This window comes from Rattus rattus, chromosome 1 (genome assembly GCF_011064425.1).
Source record: "Rattus rattus isolate New Zealand chromosome 1, Rrattus_CSIRO_v1, whole genome shotgun sequence".
Classification (NCBI taxonomy): domain Eukaryota; kingdom Metazoa; phylum Chordata; class Mammalia; order Rodentia; family Muridae; genus Rattus; species Rattus rattus.
Window position 1 is genome coordinate 38,801,208 of NC_046154.1, and position 16,983 is coordinate 38,818,190.

The 16,983-nt window shown below is 54.4% G+C and overlaps 1 protein-coding gene across 14 annotated transcripts in view; it reads left to right on the forward strand.

Annotated features, from left to right (window-relative positions):
* The window catches only part of Ptprf (protein tyrosine phosphatase receptor type F), a 68,503-nt gene extending 51,760 nt beyond the window's left edge, over nt 1-16,743 (forward strand). For 8 of the 14 annotated variants that reach the window (XM_032899258.1, XM_032899310.1, XM_032899264.1 and 5 more), the window contains 19 exons: nt 434-531; nt 718-971; nt 1,057-1,150; nt 1,738-1,956; nt 2,327-2,481; nt 4,874-4,989; nt 7,267-7,299; nt 8,109-8,206; nt 11,121-11,244; nt 11,367-11,542; nt 12,197-12,316; nt 12,551-12,705; nt 12,782-13,067; nt 13,168-13,346; nt 13,566-13,692; nt 13,929-14,054; nt 14,214-14,368; nt 14,463-14,598; nt 15,074-16,743. In XM_032899258.1, the coding sequence (XP_032755149.1) occupies nt 434-531; nt 718-971; nt 1,057-1,150; nt 1,738-1,956; nt 2,327-2,481; nt 4,874-4,989; nt 7,267-7,299; nt 8,109-8,206; nt 11,121-11,244; nt 11,367-11,542; nt 12,197-12,316; nt 12,551-12,705; nt 12,782-13,067; nt 13,168-13,346; nt 13,566-13,692; nt 13,929-14,054; nt 14,214-14,368; nt 14,463-14,598; nt 15,074-15,142 (2,720 nt within the window). In that variant the 3' untranslated portion in view covers nt 15,143-16,743. The remainder of the gene's footprint in view (nt 1-433; nt 532-717; nt 972-1,056; nt 1,151-1,737; nt 1,957-2,326; nt 2,482-4,873; nt 4,990-7,266; nt 7,300-8,108; nt 8,207-11,120; nt 11,245-11,366; nt 11,543-12,196; nt 12,317-12,550; nt 12,706-12,781; nt 13,068-13,167; nt 13,347-13,565; nt 13,693-13,928; nt 14,055-14,213; nt 14,369-14,462; nt 14,599-15,073) is intronic. The other 6 variants (XM_032899270.1, XM_032899287.1, XM_032899283.1 and 3 more) reach the window with 1 other exon arrangement.
* Nucleotides 16,744-16,983: the final 240 nt, after the last annotated feature.

A 16,983-nucleotide genomic window follows, 5' to 3' on the forward strand; every position in this document is an offset into this window, starting at 1 on the left:
CTTGATCCACTGATCTCTTTTTGCTACATCACCTTCTAGGGTGTGCAGCTTGCTGTACTTTGGTTCGTAACACTAATCTTTTAGGGCCTAACCTACTGACATCCAGAGACCGTGTGGCCACGTACATCTTGTGACCACAGCCCACTAATCCCTGGCTACTCTGACCTGGTGTCTGAGCTGAGGCTTTCTTTCACCCATGCTCTTTTGGAGATCTGGCCACAGGCATGGTGGCATCCCCAGCTACTGCAGTGTTCACTGTGGAAGAACCTGGGTTAGGACTTGGACTATGCAATGTCAAGTTGCCTGGGAGTACTTGGTTATCACCCTCAGTCCATATCCCCTCCGTCCCCTCCTCCTCTGCTTTAGCCACTGTCACGTCCTCTGTCCCCTTCACCCCACCCCAGCTAGCTCACTCGTCCTCATGCTTCCACAGTGTTTGCCAAGAATTTCCGTGTGGCTGCTGCAATGAAGACCTCTGTGCTGCTCAGTTGGGAGGTCCCCGACTCTTACAAGTCAGCTGTACCCTTCAAGGTGGGTAGACTACTGCCAGCCTGGACCAGAGCTCCCACCCACATCTGCTCTGCACTGCCACTCCGATCCCAGTGCACACAGGCGTATGTCTCGTGAACTGGATCCTCCTGCAGCCTTTGCGCCCTGCAGACTTGTGAGGGGGTCCCCACCCAGAGGCATTAGCTGTTCCTCCACTTCCCCCTACAGATCCTGTACAATGGGCAGAGCGTGGAGGTGGACGGGCACTCGATGCGGAAGCTGATTGCAGACCTGCAACCCAATACGGAGTACTCCTTCGTCCTGATGAACCGCGGCAGCAGCGCTGGGGGCCTACAGCACCTGGTGTCCATCCGCACTGCCCCAGACCTCCTGCCTCAGAAGCCACTGCCTGCCTCTGCCTTTATAGAGGATGGCCGCTTCTCCCTCTCCATGCCTCAAGTGCAGGACCCCTCGCTAGTCAGGTGTACAGAGGAGGCCAGAGGCTGGTGCAGATCGGGGTCGTAGCCACAGTCGATGAAGGTTCTGACCGTTGCTCTGTCCACACAGGTGGTTCTACATTGTGGTGGTGCCCATTGACCGTGTGGGCGGGAACTTGCTGGCACCAAGGTGGAGCACACCAGAGGAGCTGGAGCTGGACGAGGTGCCTAGGGAAAGATCAGCACTGAGGGCGGCCACGTGGTGGGCGGTGGCCATCTTTCCCTGACTGTTGCCCCAGGAGTCCAAATCGGGCTGTCAGCCACTCCCTCTCCAGGGAGAGGGACTCTGAAGGGAATCCCCAGGAGATTTTTGAAAACTCCAGGAAAGCTTACAGGGACTTCCCTGGAGGTGTTTGGTAAGAGTCCCATGGTATAGGAGTCACTAGAGACATGGCGGCAGCTCTCAGTGTCCTGAGCCCTGTGGACCGCAGAGAGGCCTGTGATGTAGAGCTCACAGAAGGCTCGTACCTTAAGCCTAAGTTCTCCTGAACTCATGAAGTCACCTGTTTCCTCCTCACAGCTCGTGGGGAAACCGCTTTCTCTGGTTAGGATGAGGTTATTCGTGAGGCCCTTCCTTACAGGCTACCAGGAGGGTCTGGCTGTGATGTCAGGAAGTGTCCTGTAACAGTCATGGCCAGGCAGGCCCATGGGGGTCCCTTAAGGAGAGGGAGTCCCTATGTCAGCCTCAGTAGCTAATGCCCCAGGGACAGTATGCTCCCAGGCCTTGTGTGACTGTGCTCTGCTCTGCCAGCTTCTGGAGGCCATCGAGCAGGGTGAGGAGAAACAGCGGAGGCGTCGGCGCCAAGCAGAGCGGCTGAAGCCTTACGTGGCAGCTCAAGTGGACGAGCTCCCTGAGACCTTCACCCTGGGGGACAAGAAGAACTACCGTGGCTTCTACAACCGGCCCCTGTCTCCGGATCTGAGTTACCAGTGCTTTGTGCTCGCCTCCCTCAAGGAACCCATGGACCAGGTTGGCTTGAGCTGGCATGACTCGCAGAACCCTGAGACCCCAGGCTTAATCCAGGACTAGGCCATCTCAGACCTTAGAGTCCCCAGGTCTGCATTATCCTGAGACTCCCACATCCTAGGGCTAGGACAACCCTGAGGACCGAGACCTATACTAGGTATCCCATGGGACTAGGCCTCAGGATATGAAGACCAGAGCTCACATGGCCTCGATAACCCAGTCCTGTGACCTGCTACAAGTCGGTCTTACAGGATGTTAGAGCCTGGGCCAGCCCCATGATCCCGGTCTCAGTGTCCCTTGTGGGGGTGATCGGTGAGGGCGGGGGCTTTCTTGCTGTGCTCATAGCCCTTGCTGTTGCTTCACTGGACCACAGAAGCGCTATGCCTCCAGCCCCTACTCGGACGAGATCGTAGTCCAGGTGACACCAGCCCAGCAGCAGGAGGAGCCCGAGATGCTGTGGGTGACAGGCCCTGTCCTGGCAGTCATTCTCATCATACTCATTGTCATCGCTATCCTCCTATTCAAGAGGTGAGTGCTGCGCCCGGCTCTGGGGGGCAGAGCTGCCCCTTGCCCCTCTGGGACTCTCTGGTGCAGTGTTAAGTGGGGCCATCTTAACCTGGCCCCTGGGTGCAGTGGGAAGCCAGGATGGACAGAAACAGCGGTTCTGTGTGTGTGCACGTCTGTGCAGGTCTGCCTTTATGAAGAAGGGCTGAGGTGAACCATGTGTGTCCAGAGGCATGTCCGTTTGTCTCTGTGCGTGTGAGCATGTCTGTCTCATCTTCAGTTTTCAGTAGTCACTGCGTCCCAGTCTCCTGCTGCCACCATGTCCTGGCTGGCTATCTGGCCTCCTCTCCTTAGGCCCACCTCCCCATGAGTATTTATTTACACAGCAGACATTTACTAAAGACCCGTTACAGCCGTGGCTAACACCTGTCCTTGGAGGTGCCCCGCTGCCCTCGCTGCTTCCTAGCTGCTTCCAGATGTTTTATTTGGCCATACCCAATTTTTTTTTTTTTCCTGATTTTTAAGACAGGGTCTTACTGTATAGCCTTGGCATCCCTAGAGTGTAGACCGGGCTGACTTCGGACTCACAGGGATCTGTCTGCCTCTGTCTCCCATGCTACTTTGGAAACTGAGGTAGCAGGATTTGGGGGCTAAAATGGGTGACTTATTTAATCCTTTCTCAGAAAAAAATCTTTTTGTTTTTGAAAGGTGCGGAGCTATGGCTCAGTGTGGAGTGCCAGCCTTTGCATGCACAAAGTCCTGGGTTCAATCCCCAGTACCACAAAACCTTAAAAGTTTGGTTTTTTTTTTAAAAGCCTAACCTTTGAGCCTGACACTTGAAATGCCTGGTTAATTGTGTCTTTAGCATCTCCCGTGACATCATTACACCAAATAAATACGGTCCCTTGGCCTCTGCTCTGCAGTGGTCCACCCCCGCCCCATCCCCAACACCCCCTCACTTGGCAGCTGTTCACTCCTCATTCTTCTAGTTTCTGGTGCTTCAGAGACCTCTGGCTCCTGGTCCCGTCTTTGTACAGCCCCTCATCCACCCCAGAGTGCCCTGCTGCACACGTGCTGGGCCTTAGCTGCTTGTACTGAGCCCCCAGCAGCCGGCACATGGCTGGCTGTTGGACATGTCCTGTTCTATGTGTGATGTGTCATCTCATGGAGGAACCACTTCCCTGCCATTCCCCTGCCCCTGTCTGGACCATGCCATAGTCCTTCTGGCAAGTTCTCTCCTTCCTCTCGCAGGGGCACTAGAGAGTGTCCCTCCACCCACTTACCCTCGACATCCCTACTTGGGTTCTAATGTCTGTACATAGAGGTGAGCTCCCGAGGTCGTCATTTGGGCGCCTTGTCAGGGTCCCACACCTCCCTTGACATGTGAGGGCTGAGTGCTCAGCAGCGACAGTGACCATTCCTTTCTTCTGTCCTTGCCTGTCTCTCGGGACCTAGTAAACAAGAAAGGTAGGAGTCATTCCTTCTCTGTACACGCCTCCCCTCTACTTACCCCCGTGCGGGCCGGCAGGGAGGGGTGGAGCTCTGACCGAACCCTCTTAGCCTGTGGCTTTAGTCAGCAAGGTGCCTGCCTGCTCGGCACAGTGGGCTCTCCAGTTCCCGATGAGCCTCATGGGCACAAGGGGCAGGCTCTGTCACGCTCCTGTTAGTCCAACTCCGTACCTTCCGCAGGAGATGCTCCTCCCGGGAGCATGTGCACGCTGCAGCCCTCATTGCTTCCCTGAGTCCACAGAGCTCTCCAGAACCCTCCTTAGGCTCCCGTTTCTCCAACCTAATTCCTACAAGAGGCCATCTCTGCACTCGGCAGAGCAGCAGGGAAAGATGTCCCGATGCACACATGTGTGGGTTTATTTCCAAGTTCTCGCCATACACTCCTGTGCAGGGACTGCAGGCGGTCCCCTGTAGTCTGTCTCTGACCCCGTCCTTTTTAGATGGGCAAGCTGACACCAGTGAGAGGACTCTGTCTGGCTAGGGCCCTGCCTTCCTGCCCTTCCCCTGCTGCTCTGGACATTGGCCCTGAGAGCCAGGCAGCTGGGACCCAATCCCTTGTGATGTTTGTGTGTTTTATGTGCCAGTGCATGTTTTTCTCGGTGGCTTCTGCTGCCTCAGCTGTGATCGACTTAAGGACGGCAGTCACTGCCCAGCAGCGATCTGCCTCCTGCCCAGCGGAACCACCAGCCTCTCTGCCCTTCCTGCCTCGCTGCGCTGCTCCCATGCCCACTCCACACCTGCTGTCTCCCTGCCCCATCCCTACCCCGTGTTCTCTCATGTCGACGCTGCTCTGCCCCTGGCTCACGCCCAGAGATCCCAGGATAAGATGGGGTGGTGGGAAGACATCTGTGGCCGTGGGAGCTGCGTGTGTTCCCAAGTTTTCACTCGCGTCGTCTTTCTTCTTTAGGAAGAGAACACATTCCCCGTCGTCAAAGGATGAGCAGTCAATTGGGCTGAAGGACTCCCTGTTGGCCCACTCTTCTGACCCTGTGGAGATGCGAAGGCTTAACTACCAGACCCCAGGTAAGGCTGATCCCTCAGCCTCTTGGCCTCCAGCTCAGTCCCGAAGGCCACTGGGCTCTCCCACCAAAAGGCCTTACTGTGTGCTTGCTTCCGGCTGCCTCTCTCCTTCTTTTGTTCCCTTTGGATTGACATGACAGAGGCATCCACATCCAATAGGACAGGCTAGGAATCTTCTAGAGACAACAGAGGTCCCCTGTGTGTCTCCAGTCTCTGAATAGGGACTCTAAGAGACCTCTTGAAGCCAGCATCTCTGGCACAAGTGGTCAGTCTCTATATCTGCTCTCGGGCCTTACACGCACGCACACGCACGCACATGCACTGTGTTAGAAGTAAGAAGCTGGAGCAGACAGAATGGTGGATGAGGGGCTCACACCTGGCCCTTCCAAAGGCTATTTCAGATTCACTGTGCAAGGATGTGGGTTCCCAAGCTCCAGGCTCAATTATCTGTCCCTTCACCTGGGCTGCTCTTGTGTGACTTCAGACCGTTCCTTCCACCTGGACTATCACTCCTTCCCTACACCCCAGAGATGTCTCTCGGAGACCGACAGTCTCTGCAGCCGTAGCTCCAGGCCCTGACTCATTCAGCCTCGTCCTTGTATTTATCGTGTGGTAGATTCTGGGTGGATACCTGTGAGCACACAACCGTGGAATGAGCGAGTGAAGTAATGTGTGCACACAGAGAGTTTGGATGTGTGAGCCGGTTATCACTGCACATCAAATTACCCTTAACTCTGGGGCTTAAAACAACAGTAATTACGTATTCTCTCTCACAGTTTTTATGAGTCAGGAATTCAGACAGGACACGGTAGGATCAGTGTCTATTCTAGAATGCCCAGGCCCTCAGCTGGAAGATTCGAAAGCTGGGAACTAGCGTCATTTAAAGTTGGGCTAGCAAGTTACAGCCTGGAGCCAAATACAGCCCACCGTCTGCTTTTATAAATAAAGTTTGCCCAGCACACCACTACATCCAGTCATCTCTGGGGATGTTTGCACTACAATGGTCAGTTGACAGATAGAAGGTAGAAGAGACCCTGGATGTCTGCGAGCCTAAAGTATTTGTTTTCTGGCCTTTTGTAGTGAACGTTTGCCAACCCCAGGGTGGGGTGTTCAGGTGGTAGGGGGAGATAGTTGATGAACTAGCCTCTTGGTGTAGCCTGGACTTCCTTACAGCATGGTGACTGAGTTCCAAAGACATGTGACTTGAGAAAGTGTGCCCTGTGGACCCAGCAAGCTGTCGTAACCAGTGAGTGGATCTGTGAGGAAGGCAAGCGTCAGCGTGGTGCTAGAGGAGACTGCTCTCAGGGGGTGCCTCCTTCATGGGCACCATACAGGAAGTTAGGTTGGAGATGACTCTAAATGGAAGCACAGCGTGTGCATCAAGTTAAGACCCTTAGGGTATTTCTGCAGTGTTGGAGCTGAGAGGTCACTGGGGCTGAGCAGAGGTCTTCTTGATCAGGACTTTGACCGGCAGGCTGAGCAGCTTAGACTTTATCCTGACCAACCAAGGGAGCTGAAGGTCTTCATCAGAGGAGCAGCAGGGCTGCTGTAAGAATACCGCTGACTGCTTCTGTGGAGAGTGGCCCATGGCAAGAAGAAGTCGGGCAGTTAAGTGGTAGGAAAGTGAGGGCAGGAAAAGAACAGGCTCTGGGAAGCTGAAGGTGGTAAGGCAGAAGGTGAGCTGAGCTCACACGAAGGTGCAGAGGCTGCTGTAGAGATGTCCAAGTGGCAGTAGGCCTTTGGGTCTGAACTCTGCTCACCTCAGCATGAGGCCGCCAGTATGGCGGTGCCAAGGATCAGGCAGTGGTCAAGGCTCCGAGGGGGAGAAGGGCACCCATAGAGCAGGGTGGTGTAGTATTTCCGTGGGTTCAAGGGCAGCGAAGGGGATGCAGAGCCCTCAATTATCAGTGTGTGAGGATACCACTGTTTCATGACATCCCCAAGAAAGAGAGGAACGTGAGGTTTCTCAAAAAGAGTTTTCATTTCCATTGTGGAGACTATGTGAAAACGACCAAGGTCAGATTTTGAGGGGCTGAGGGCCGGGTTGGACTGTTTATTATAAAGTCTCAAGAGGCCACCCAGACCTATGGCGTTTGGGAGTCTCGTTACTGGAAGACAGTGAGCTTTAAGGCACCTGTTCCGTATTTCCGTCTGTGCCCCGTCCTCTTGCCCTTCATCTACAGCCCCTGCAGTGTTGTACATGGCAGAACCAGGTGACCAGAAGAGGGTTCCTGAGCTCTGCTCCTGTCCCATTGTTTTCTTGGTTTGTTTTCTCTGCAGGTTCCAGTGCCCCCAGTTGCCCGAATATCTCAAGTTAGTTTTCAAAGTTCCCTCGTTTGGGGACACTTTGGCTTCAGTGTGTCTCCACTCGCCTACTTCCATACGTCTCACCCCATTCTCTTTTCCCCTTGCCTTTATTCTCCCCTCTCCTGTCTGTCTCCCATCTCTGTCCCCTCCTGTGCCCACATGGCTTCCTCCATTGTCCTCTCTCCCACCCTATCTCCCTGTCCCTGCCACCTCAGGTCTCAGTCTGACCCTCTGTGTGCCTCTGTCCTGTTCTCTGTGTCTTCTTCCCCATCTCTGGTTCTCCCCCTACTTCTGTGCCACTCTGCCATTGTCTTTGCACCCCATGACCATTCCACCCACTCACTTGGTGCCCGGGATGACAGGGTCACCAAATCTCCCAGGGTCACTGGCGTCAATGAGGGGCGGGAGGGTCCGTCTCAGACAGGTGTGGTAAGAGCCCAGCTTCCAACCTGTCTGCTGCCGCCACGTCCCTGAGCTTGCAGCCCCGGCTTCAAGGGAAGAGGCCTCTTGTTTCTCTTAGGCAGACCTGGCAAGCAGAGAGCCCTGTGGTCCCCATGCAGCACCAGATCATCTGGACATGCTTCCGTGCGCTCACTGTACACACACCTCCCTCTGCCTTCCCCGATGTCCCGCCACTGTGCATTCTCCATCCCTGTCGCTGCCGCCGCATGTGCTGTTGTCTCCATGCCACCAGTGCCGAGTACTTCATGGTCACACGTGTTCACACATGTTCACACACGCTTTGGGCTGTCTCTACCACCCTGCTCAGAACTTGCACTAATGCCACCTTGTGTGTGTGTCTCCACCTCCCCTAGGTATGCGAGACCACCCGCCCATCCCCATCACTGACCTGGCAGACAATATTGAGCGTCTCAAAGCCAATGATGGGCTCAAGTTCTCCCAGGAGTATGAGGTGAGACATCCACCACTCCCACTGTGTGTCCTCAGTCTACCCAAGTCCTAGGTTCCAGCTGGGGATATTAGAAGGTGGGCCAGGGAGATCAGTAGCAAAGTTCAATTAGGGAACTAGCCTTCTCAGGTGCTGGGCTCAGCTCACAGACTCACCATAGCCCTCTGGTGGTCACCCCGGGACATGTGCTAGGTGTCCAGACAAATGTCTCTATGCCTACAGAAACAGACACTGATGTAGTAACAGTGCCTATAATATCTAACGTTAGGCAGGCTTGCATAACAGCTACTGAGCCTCCCTGTAGTAACCATTGTCAATGAGGGGCAGGAAGGCTGTCCTTAGCCCGGCTTCCATCCTCCCACCCGTGACCATAGACGGGGAGTCAAGATGCCCTTCAGGTGTTTGCCTCACTCTGGCCTTGACCTCTGTGTGCTGGGAGCTTAGACTTCAGGGTCAGTGAGTGCCTGTCCCACCCACAGCTCTTGTGTCAGGAACAGTTGAGTCAGGGGAGCCTTGTTAGAGAGGAAGTGATAAGGAGGCCCCCTTTCTTTGTCTCTCTGCTATGTCTGCCGCTCTTTCGCCAGCACTTGGCAAAGGCCTCGGAGGATGACTGCTGGGCAGATGATGGATGGATGCGTTCATCTGGACCCAGGGGTTTGCTCTCTTAGTCAGGTGTCCACCACTCTTGAGTTCTGTTTGGGGGATATATCCCTGGGTGCCGGAGTTGCCCTTCTAAGGGCAATGGGCCAGGTAGATCCTGAAGGCAATAGGCCAGGCTTCCAAAGAAGAAAATTGAGCTTGGCAGGTAGACGGATGAGCATGTCTCTGCACAGCATCGATGCCATCTCTGTTGTAGAGGCAGAGCCTGTCACCCAGGCATCCTGCATCTAGCTTGGCTTCTGGCCAACGAGGCCTTCCTTGTTTTTTTTACCAGAATTGACCTTTGTCCTGCCCCATACCTTGCCATCTTTGCGATAAAGCTGTGCCTACCTTGGCACCCAGGGCCCCTGCTCACAGCCATCACTTTCCACCTGCCCTCCATTCCTTAAAGGACCCTCTTCGCCCTCGAAGCCTCCAGATCTAATGTGGGCTCTCCCGTAACTTTCTCTTTCATGGTCCGTAAGTCATTAGTCAGACATTGCTAGCATCTAACTGTGTGCCAGTCCTTGTGCTAAGTGTTGGGCCTGTAAAGACAAATGGCCTTGGGACACAGACACTGGGAAACCCAGGCAGAGCATTGATCGGTGCTGTGAGTATGTGGTTCTGAAAACATGCTCTGAAATCATATAGCAAACACGATGGTGGGTGTGTCCGGTGGGTGAGCCCTCACAGAAGTGGTGAGCCAGCCTCCTTAGAGTATAATGAATCTGGGACCAAAATGGAGGAGACTGTGATATAGATGTTGATTCTGTCCATCCACAAAGTAAGGATAATAACTCACACCTGTCTTGAGTAAGAGATGGAGAAATGCACACAGCTGCTTAGAACAATGCTGGGCACACCATGAGCTCACACAGAAATGTAGCTGTTAGCATTTTTGTGCCCTGAGCCAGGCAAGAGCATGGGAGGCTTTTGAGCAGGAATTTGATACTCAGATCTGCATTTTTTGAAAGACTGTTCTGGCTGAAGGACAGAGTGGGTTGGAGTAGGGCAAGAGGCCTGGAGGTACCAAGCAGAGCTAGTTGCTAGCTGAAGGCAGCAGCAGTAAGTTGAGAAGAGCAGAGGAAGGGAGTGTGGGGTGTGGTAAGCAGTGGGAGGGGCCTTGGGGAGTTTCTAAGATGGACTTCAAACCTGACTGGCCTTCCTGGGTGATTGGTGCTGTCCACTGAGAGGGAGGTCACAGCAGAGCTGTGACAGGAAACGGATGAGCTGACCTTTAAAAGACCTGGGGTAGAGGCTTGTGCATGAAGCTGTCTAGGGGCCTGCAGGACAGTAGGGGCAGCCCTGGCATCTAAGCAGAAGAGTCCTGTGAATGGGGTGGGGTGGCTAATGGGAGTGGTTCAGACAGTGAAACACCCACAAAAGGTGAAGATCACAGGTGTAAAACAGGCACTTGTAAACCCAGACTGGGGAAGCAGAGACAGAAGCCACCATGGTACGACTGGCTAGCCAACCTGGCTTACTTGGTGAGCTGTAGGCCACTGAGAAGTCCTGGCTCGAAGGCAGAGGGTGTTGGTAGGGTTGTCCACCACACAGGTGTACACACCATATGTATACACACATGCATTTTAAAAAAGAGAGAAAGGAAAAACTTGTGAACGGGCTGTGGATGTAACTTATTTGGTAGAATACTTGCCTAGAATTTGCAGAGCCCTGGATTGACCCCCAGCATCACATAAACGGGGTAGCACACACCACTCACCCATGCACAACTTGGAAATAGAAAGTTGAGAACTTCGGAGCCATCCTTAGCTGCAAAGTAGGTAGGTAGTTCAAACCTAGCCAGGTATACATGAGACCCTGTCCAAACAAACAAACAAAACGTTTCCTGAGCAGTGAAGATGTAGAGTGCAAAGAGAGCCAGGTTGGAGATTCGGAGGAGCTTAGGTCCTACCCGCAGGAAGGGCAGGGAAGGGAACAAGGGAACAGGCAGAATAGGAAAACCAGAGATGGGGAAGAGAGCTGGGCAGCATGGTGCATGGACCTGGAGCCTTAGACAGTCTCCAGCATGGCCTACGCGGCCACATCATCGTCTCATCCCACCAGTTGCATGCGGGGCCTGTCCCATGACCCACCCGGTCCTCATCTGATCTGCAAGGGGCTGCTGTGGAAGTTTGAATCCTCAATTTGTCTCCTTTCACTTGGGATGTGTCAGCCGAATGGCTGGGCGGTGTAGATGTTACTCGGCTGCAAAGCATCATGGGTAGGCCTCCCTTGACTTGTCCCTCACTTTCCCTGTTTTTTCCATTTCTGGCAGTCCATTGACCCTGGACAGCAGTTCACGTGGGAGAATTCCAACTCAGAGGTGAACAAGCCCAAGAACCGCTATGCAAACGTCATTGCCTATGACCACTCTCGAGTCCTCCTCACCTCCATTGATGGTGAGCCTGGGGCAAATTGCCCCCTTGCCCTTTGCTCTCCTCTGCCCTGCTCTGAGGCATGGTGGGCTGGCCCCGGGGCCTAGCATAACGGATAACACTCTCACATCCCTTCGCATCTATAGGTGTTCCTGGGAGTGACTATATCAATGCCAACTACATTGATGGCTACCGAAAGCAGAATGCCTACATCGCCACACAGGGTCCGCTGCCTGAGACCATGGGCGATTTCTGGAGGATGGTGTGGGAACAGCGTACAGCCACGGTGGTCATGATGACCAGGCTAGAGGAGAAATCCCGGGTAAGGGGGATGGATGGGAAAGGACTTGGTGACGCTGGGTGCCACCTCCTGTGAATGTTTTCATGGGACTCCCCAAGGGCTGTGGTATTCTGGAGTATTGTCTCATTCCCTAGATACAGGGGAACTGCTGGGATGTAATGTAGCGTGTTCCCCAGGTGTCTATGGGTTCCCGGGATGTTAATATGTTTCACCAAATGCTGTCATTTTCTGGAATGCTAATATGTTCCCCAGTTTCTGGGGTGTTCACATGTTCCCCAGATGCCAGAATACTCCTGGGGTGTTCACACATCTAAGTTAATTAGTGGAAGGCGCTCCTGGTGTCTGCTTTTGCACTGCGAAGCATCGACTGGAACATAAAATTTACAGAGCTTGAAAACAGGGCATAAATGTTATGGGTCAATTTGGCAGAAAATGCGCCTGCTGCGATCTGGTGTTGAATAAATAATTTTCAATTATGGTCCTCCTTCAGCCAGTGAGGGCAAGGGTGGTAGCTTAGTGTGGTGAGGCTTGGGGAGGAAGAGGGAAGGTGAGAATTCAGAGCTGGGGCCTGCCAGTTAAGCTGGACCTTTCCCCTGCCTCTGTCTGCTTGAGCCTTTGGACTTCCTACAACATTGTCACCTGGACCTTGTCCCTGTCCTGCCCATCTCCCTCCAGGTGAAGTGTGATCAGTATTGGCCAGCCCGTGGCACTGAGACCTATGGCCTCATTCAGGTGACCCTGGTGGACACTGTGGAGTTGGCCACCTACACCATGCGCACCTTCGCACTCCATAAGGTGAGGCCTTGAGTGCCCAAGCACTCGTCCACCTCTTAGGTTGTAGCCTGAGTGTTATGGGCTGGCAGAGGGCAGCCTTGAGTCAGGGCCTGGGAGGTGTATGAGGGGCTCTCACAGCCTGTGTTAGGTGACTGTCTGGTGTGGCTTCTAAGTGTCACTTGAGAGTGGGTAGTCTGGCCCCTTCCCTGGGTCTGTGGCAGGCAAACCTCCTCATCTCCATTGCCTGTTCCCCAGAGCGGCTCCAGTGAGAAGCGTGAGTTGCGTCAGTTCCAGTTCATGGCCTGGCCAGACCATGGGGTTCCTGAGTACCCCACTCCCATCTTGGCCTTCCTGAGACGGGTCAAGGCCTGTAACCCGCTAGATGCAGGACCCATGGTGGTACATTGCAGGTGAGAGTACAGAGCCACCCGAGGGGAGGGTGGGAGATGAGGAGACCCCTGCCCCAAGCTCTGCTCTTGTCCTCAGTGCTGGTGTGGGCCGCACGGGCTGCTTCATTGTCATCGACGCAATGCTGGAGCGTATGAAGCACGAGAAGACAGTTGACATCTACGGCCACGTGACGTGCATGCGCTCGCAAAGGAACTACATGGTGCAGACAGAGGACCAGTATGTGTTCATCCACGAGGCACTGTTAGAGGCTGCCATGTGCGGACACACTGAGGTGCTTGCTCGCAACCTCTATGCCCACATCCAGAAGCTAGGCCAAGTGCCTCCCGGGGAGAGTGTCACTGCCATGGAGCTTGAGTTCAAGGTGGGACTCGGGGGCCTGCTTGACTCCATGGTCCTGGACTTGGTCGTGGGAAGGTCTCTTTGCAGGAAGCCAGGCCTGACAGAACCCTTCCTCCTCACAGTTGCTGGCCAACTCCAAGGCCCACACGTCTCGCTTCATTAGTGCCAACCTGCCCTGCAACAAGTTCAAGAACCGCCTGGTGAACATCATGCCCTATGAGCTGACTCGAGTGTGCCTGCAACCCATCCGTGGTGTGGAGGGCTCTGACTACATCAATGCCAGCTTTCTAGATGGCTACAGGTCGGCATGCTCCTCCCTGCCCCACCATGCCCTTTGGTACCTTGGTCTGCTTCGGGTTGGGAGAGTAAGAGCTAATTCAAAAAGATCAGAGCGAGTCGGGTACAGCAGTGAGGGCTTCCTGGAGGAGTGCTGCTCTCTGAGCAGGGTCCTAAGGAGCTAGGCGGTGTCGGGATCGCGGGGGCAGCAGCACCTCCAGCATGTCAAGTCTTATTCACCCAGACAGCAGAAGGCCTACATAGCTACACAGGGGCCTCTGGCCGAGAGCACCGAGGACTTCTGGCGCATGTTATGGGAGCACAATTCCACCATCATCGTCATGCTGACGAAGCTTCGGGAGATGGGCAGGGTGAGCCCACCCCCTCCCCTAGGGCCCCTCTCCTACCAGGGAGGACACCGGCTACCCTTGGGAAGGACGGGCCTTTTTTACTACTCTCTGCTCTCATACCCCGCTTACCCATCAGCATAGCCTCAGACTCTTACCTACACCTGAGGCATCCTGTCCCAGAGTCCTCTGAAACGTGGCATTCTCTTCGCCTGGCCGTCCCACCTGATCGTGGGCGGTGCCTGGTGTTCTGTCCACAGGAGAAATGTCACCAGTACTGGCCGGCAGAGCGCTCTGCTCGCTATCAATACTTTGTCGTTGACCCGATGGCTGAGTACAACATGCCCCAGTATATCCTGCGTGAATTCAAAGTCACAGATGCCCGGGTGAGTGTTGGCCAAAGACTGCACAGAAATGTGTCCCTTGCGCCATCCGAGTCATATGTGTTACCTCTGAGAGTGCGTCCCTGTGTGGTTGTGCTCCTGGTTTAGAGCCTACTCCCCAACATACAAACCTTAATTCTGACCCCTGACCTTCTTCCTCAGGATGGGCAGTCAAGGACAATCCGACAGTTCCAGTTTACAGACTGGCCAGAGCAAGGAGTACCCAAGACAGGGGAAGGCTTCATCGACTTCATCGGGCAGGTGCACAAGACAAAGGAGCAGTTTGGACAGGATGGGCCCATCACAGTACACTGCAGGTGGGACGTCCCCGTGGGGGATGGGGTGGGCGGAGGTCCCGAAGGCCCCTGTGTGAGGTGAGCAGGCCTCCTGACACAGCCATTCTCTGAGCAGTGCTGGTGTGGGCCGCACAGGGGTGTTTATCACCCTGAGCATTGTCCTGGAGCGCATGCGGTACGAGGGCGTGGTTGACATGTTCCAGACCGTGAAGACCCTCCGCACACAGCGCCCTGCAATGGTGCAGACAGAGGTATGCAGACCGGAGTGAAGGACCCTAGTTTCTTCCCTACAGCCCACAGCTGCATATGCAGCCGGCCCACGTGTGTTGGTTCACGTTCCAGCCGTGTGGTATTACTTGTCCTGCTTGACATGCAGGGGAGAGGAGAGTGAGCTGTGTTCATTTGGTAACCCCTTCCTGAGCTCTGGTGTGCGGGGCTGCCTTTGGGGTAGGGTTAGACATAGCAGTCTGTGTGAGATGTATGAGTCTGGGGACAGACAAATGTGGTTTGAGAAGCAGAGGTGGACACAGGCCTGGGAGAGGGAAAAGGAAAAAATGGGCCTTTGCGGCTTCAACTGGAGAGTAGCTGGGCAGCTCTCCGTGTCCAGCATCTTCTCTTAGCCGACAGAGGCCATGTCTGTGGCCACCGGCTGCAGTGTGAGTGCCCTTCTGTTTGGAATAGCTATTGGTTCCCACTGATGGGCACCCCTCCCCCTCTTTCTCAAAGGACCAATACCAGCTGTGCTACCGTGCGGCCCTGGAATACCTCGGCAGCTTTGATCACTATGCAACGTAACTACTGCTCCCCTCTCCTCCGCCGCTCCCCTGAGGGGCTCCGGAGGGGACCCAGCTCCTCTGAGCCATACCGACCATCGTCCAGCCCTCCTGCACGGATGCTGTTGCCGGCAGAGCACAGCCCACTGGGATCACAGCATTTCGGGAACATTGCCACACCAGTCAGAGAGCCCAGAACACCTGGGCAAGTAGGCGGACTGGCAGCCTGGCTCTGGGCCCTCGTCCACCGGGCCCAAGTGGAGCCCCGCTTCAAGCTCTCTGTTCAGCTCCGCGATTCTCATGCTTCTCATGGGGTGGGAAAGGGGGCAGAGCCCCCCACGTTTTATACATTTAGGCGGGGTAGACTGCGGGGTCCTAGCCTCTTCCTCCGACTTTCCTTTTGCAGGTCTTTCACTGCAGATGGGGCTGCTGTGGAGTTGGGACTTACTTGTTTTCCTTTTTGAGTTCACGTTGGATCCTTGTACAACTTCTGCGGAAGGACACAGTACACGCCTTCCTTCCTCGAGCAGAGCTAGGGCCCTGCCTGAGCAAGTCGGCTGTGGCCCGGGAGGCAGCTGAGACTCCTGCTGTCCTCCAGCCTTTCAGAGGAGATCCTATTCCAGCCAAATGCAGGGAAACACTTTATTTTGTTTTAGGTTTTGTTTTTCCTTGAGAGCCTTTTTTTAGGCCCCACAGACAGTGGTGGGCGGGGAGGCGATAGGAAACACATCCCCAGTGTGCATTTAACATTCATAGCCTACAACCACAGACGTGTCTGGGGGGAGCCTGGCAAGGCGTTCCTCGTCACCATCGTGTTTGCAAAGGTTCAAAAAAACAAAAATTAAAAAAAAAAAAACATAAAAATATTTTTTTTTAAAAAAAGAAATAAAGATTCATCCCCTGGCCTCTCCTTCTGCTCCGAAGTGGGAGGCAACTCAATGTGCCTGGGGCTCGTCGTGGGCCCACAGAGTCTTGCTGTCATCCCCAGCGGTGCAGTGTGGCAGGTGTTTGTAAGCTGTGGGTTCTGGCCACCTCGGTAACTGAATGGCACAGGTGAGGGCCTGTGCCACGCCCCACACACCTCAGGGCCAAGCGGGGGCGTGGCTGGCCCTTCAGGTCTAGGCCAGTGGGCCTGGTAGCACATGTCTGTCCTCAGCGGGACAGATGCTTTCTCTCCTGGTTTGCAGCTGTCTTCAAATCCCCCATGACTCGCCCTTCCCACTCCTTCAAGTCGCCCTCACAAACCAATGTGGCAAGACTACTGGACTTGTATCCATGGTACTCTACTCAGTCCTCTTATCTCAGCTTGCTGAGGGGCAGGGAGAGGGTCTCTTCCTCTGGGCAGCACTATCTAGGTAGTAAGTGGGGGCGGGAAAGGGTGCATAGCTGTTTTAGCCGAGGGACTCGATGTGGACGTCCTCAGATATAGCTAGGCTAAGCGGAGATCGACGGTCGGGGGTTGGTGGTGTTGGATGAGACATTCATTTTTACCTTGTGGACGCTAGTGCTGTAGAGTTCACTGTTGTACACAGTCTGTTTTCTATTTGTTAAGGAAAACTACAGCATCATTGCATACTTCTTGATGGTAATAAATTTGAATAATCAGATTTCTTACACACCGGGCCTCTGTCTCAGCTCCTGTATCTAGGGTGTAGTCGGTATCTTAAGTCTGCGTCTTTAGGGTGGGTTCCGAGGAGTCCATTCCAACAGGGCAATGAGGCCCAACCTGAGTGCCTAGGACGGGATGGTTCCCGCCCAGGCTACCTGAACGGATGATGGAACCACCTGTGGCTGTTGGGAGGGGCTCTCAGACCCTCATCTCCTTCATTGTCTCCCTAAGGAATGGGAGAACCCTGTGTGTGG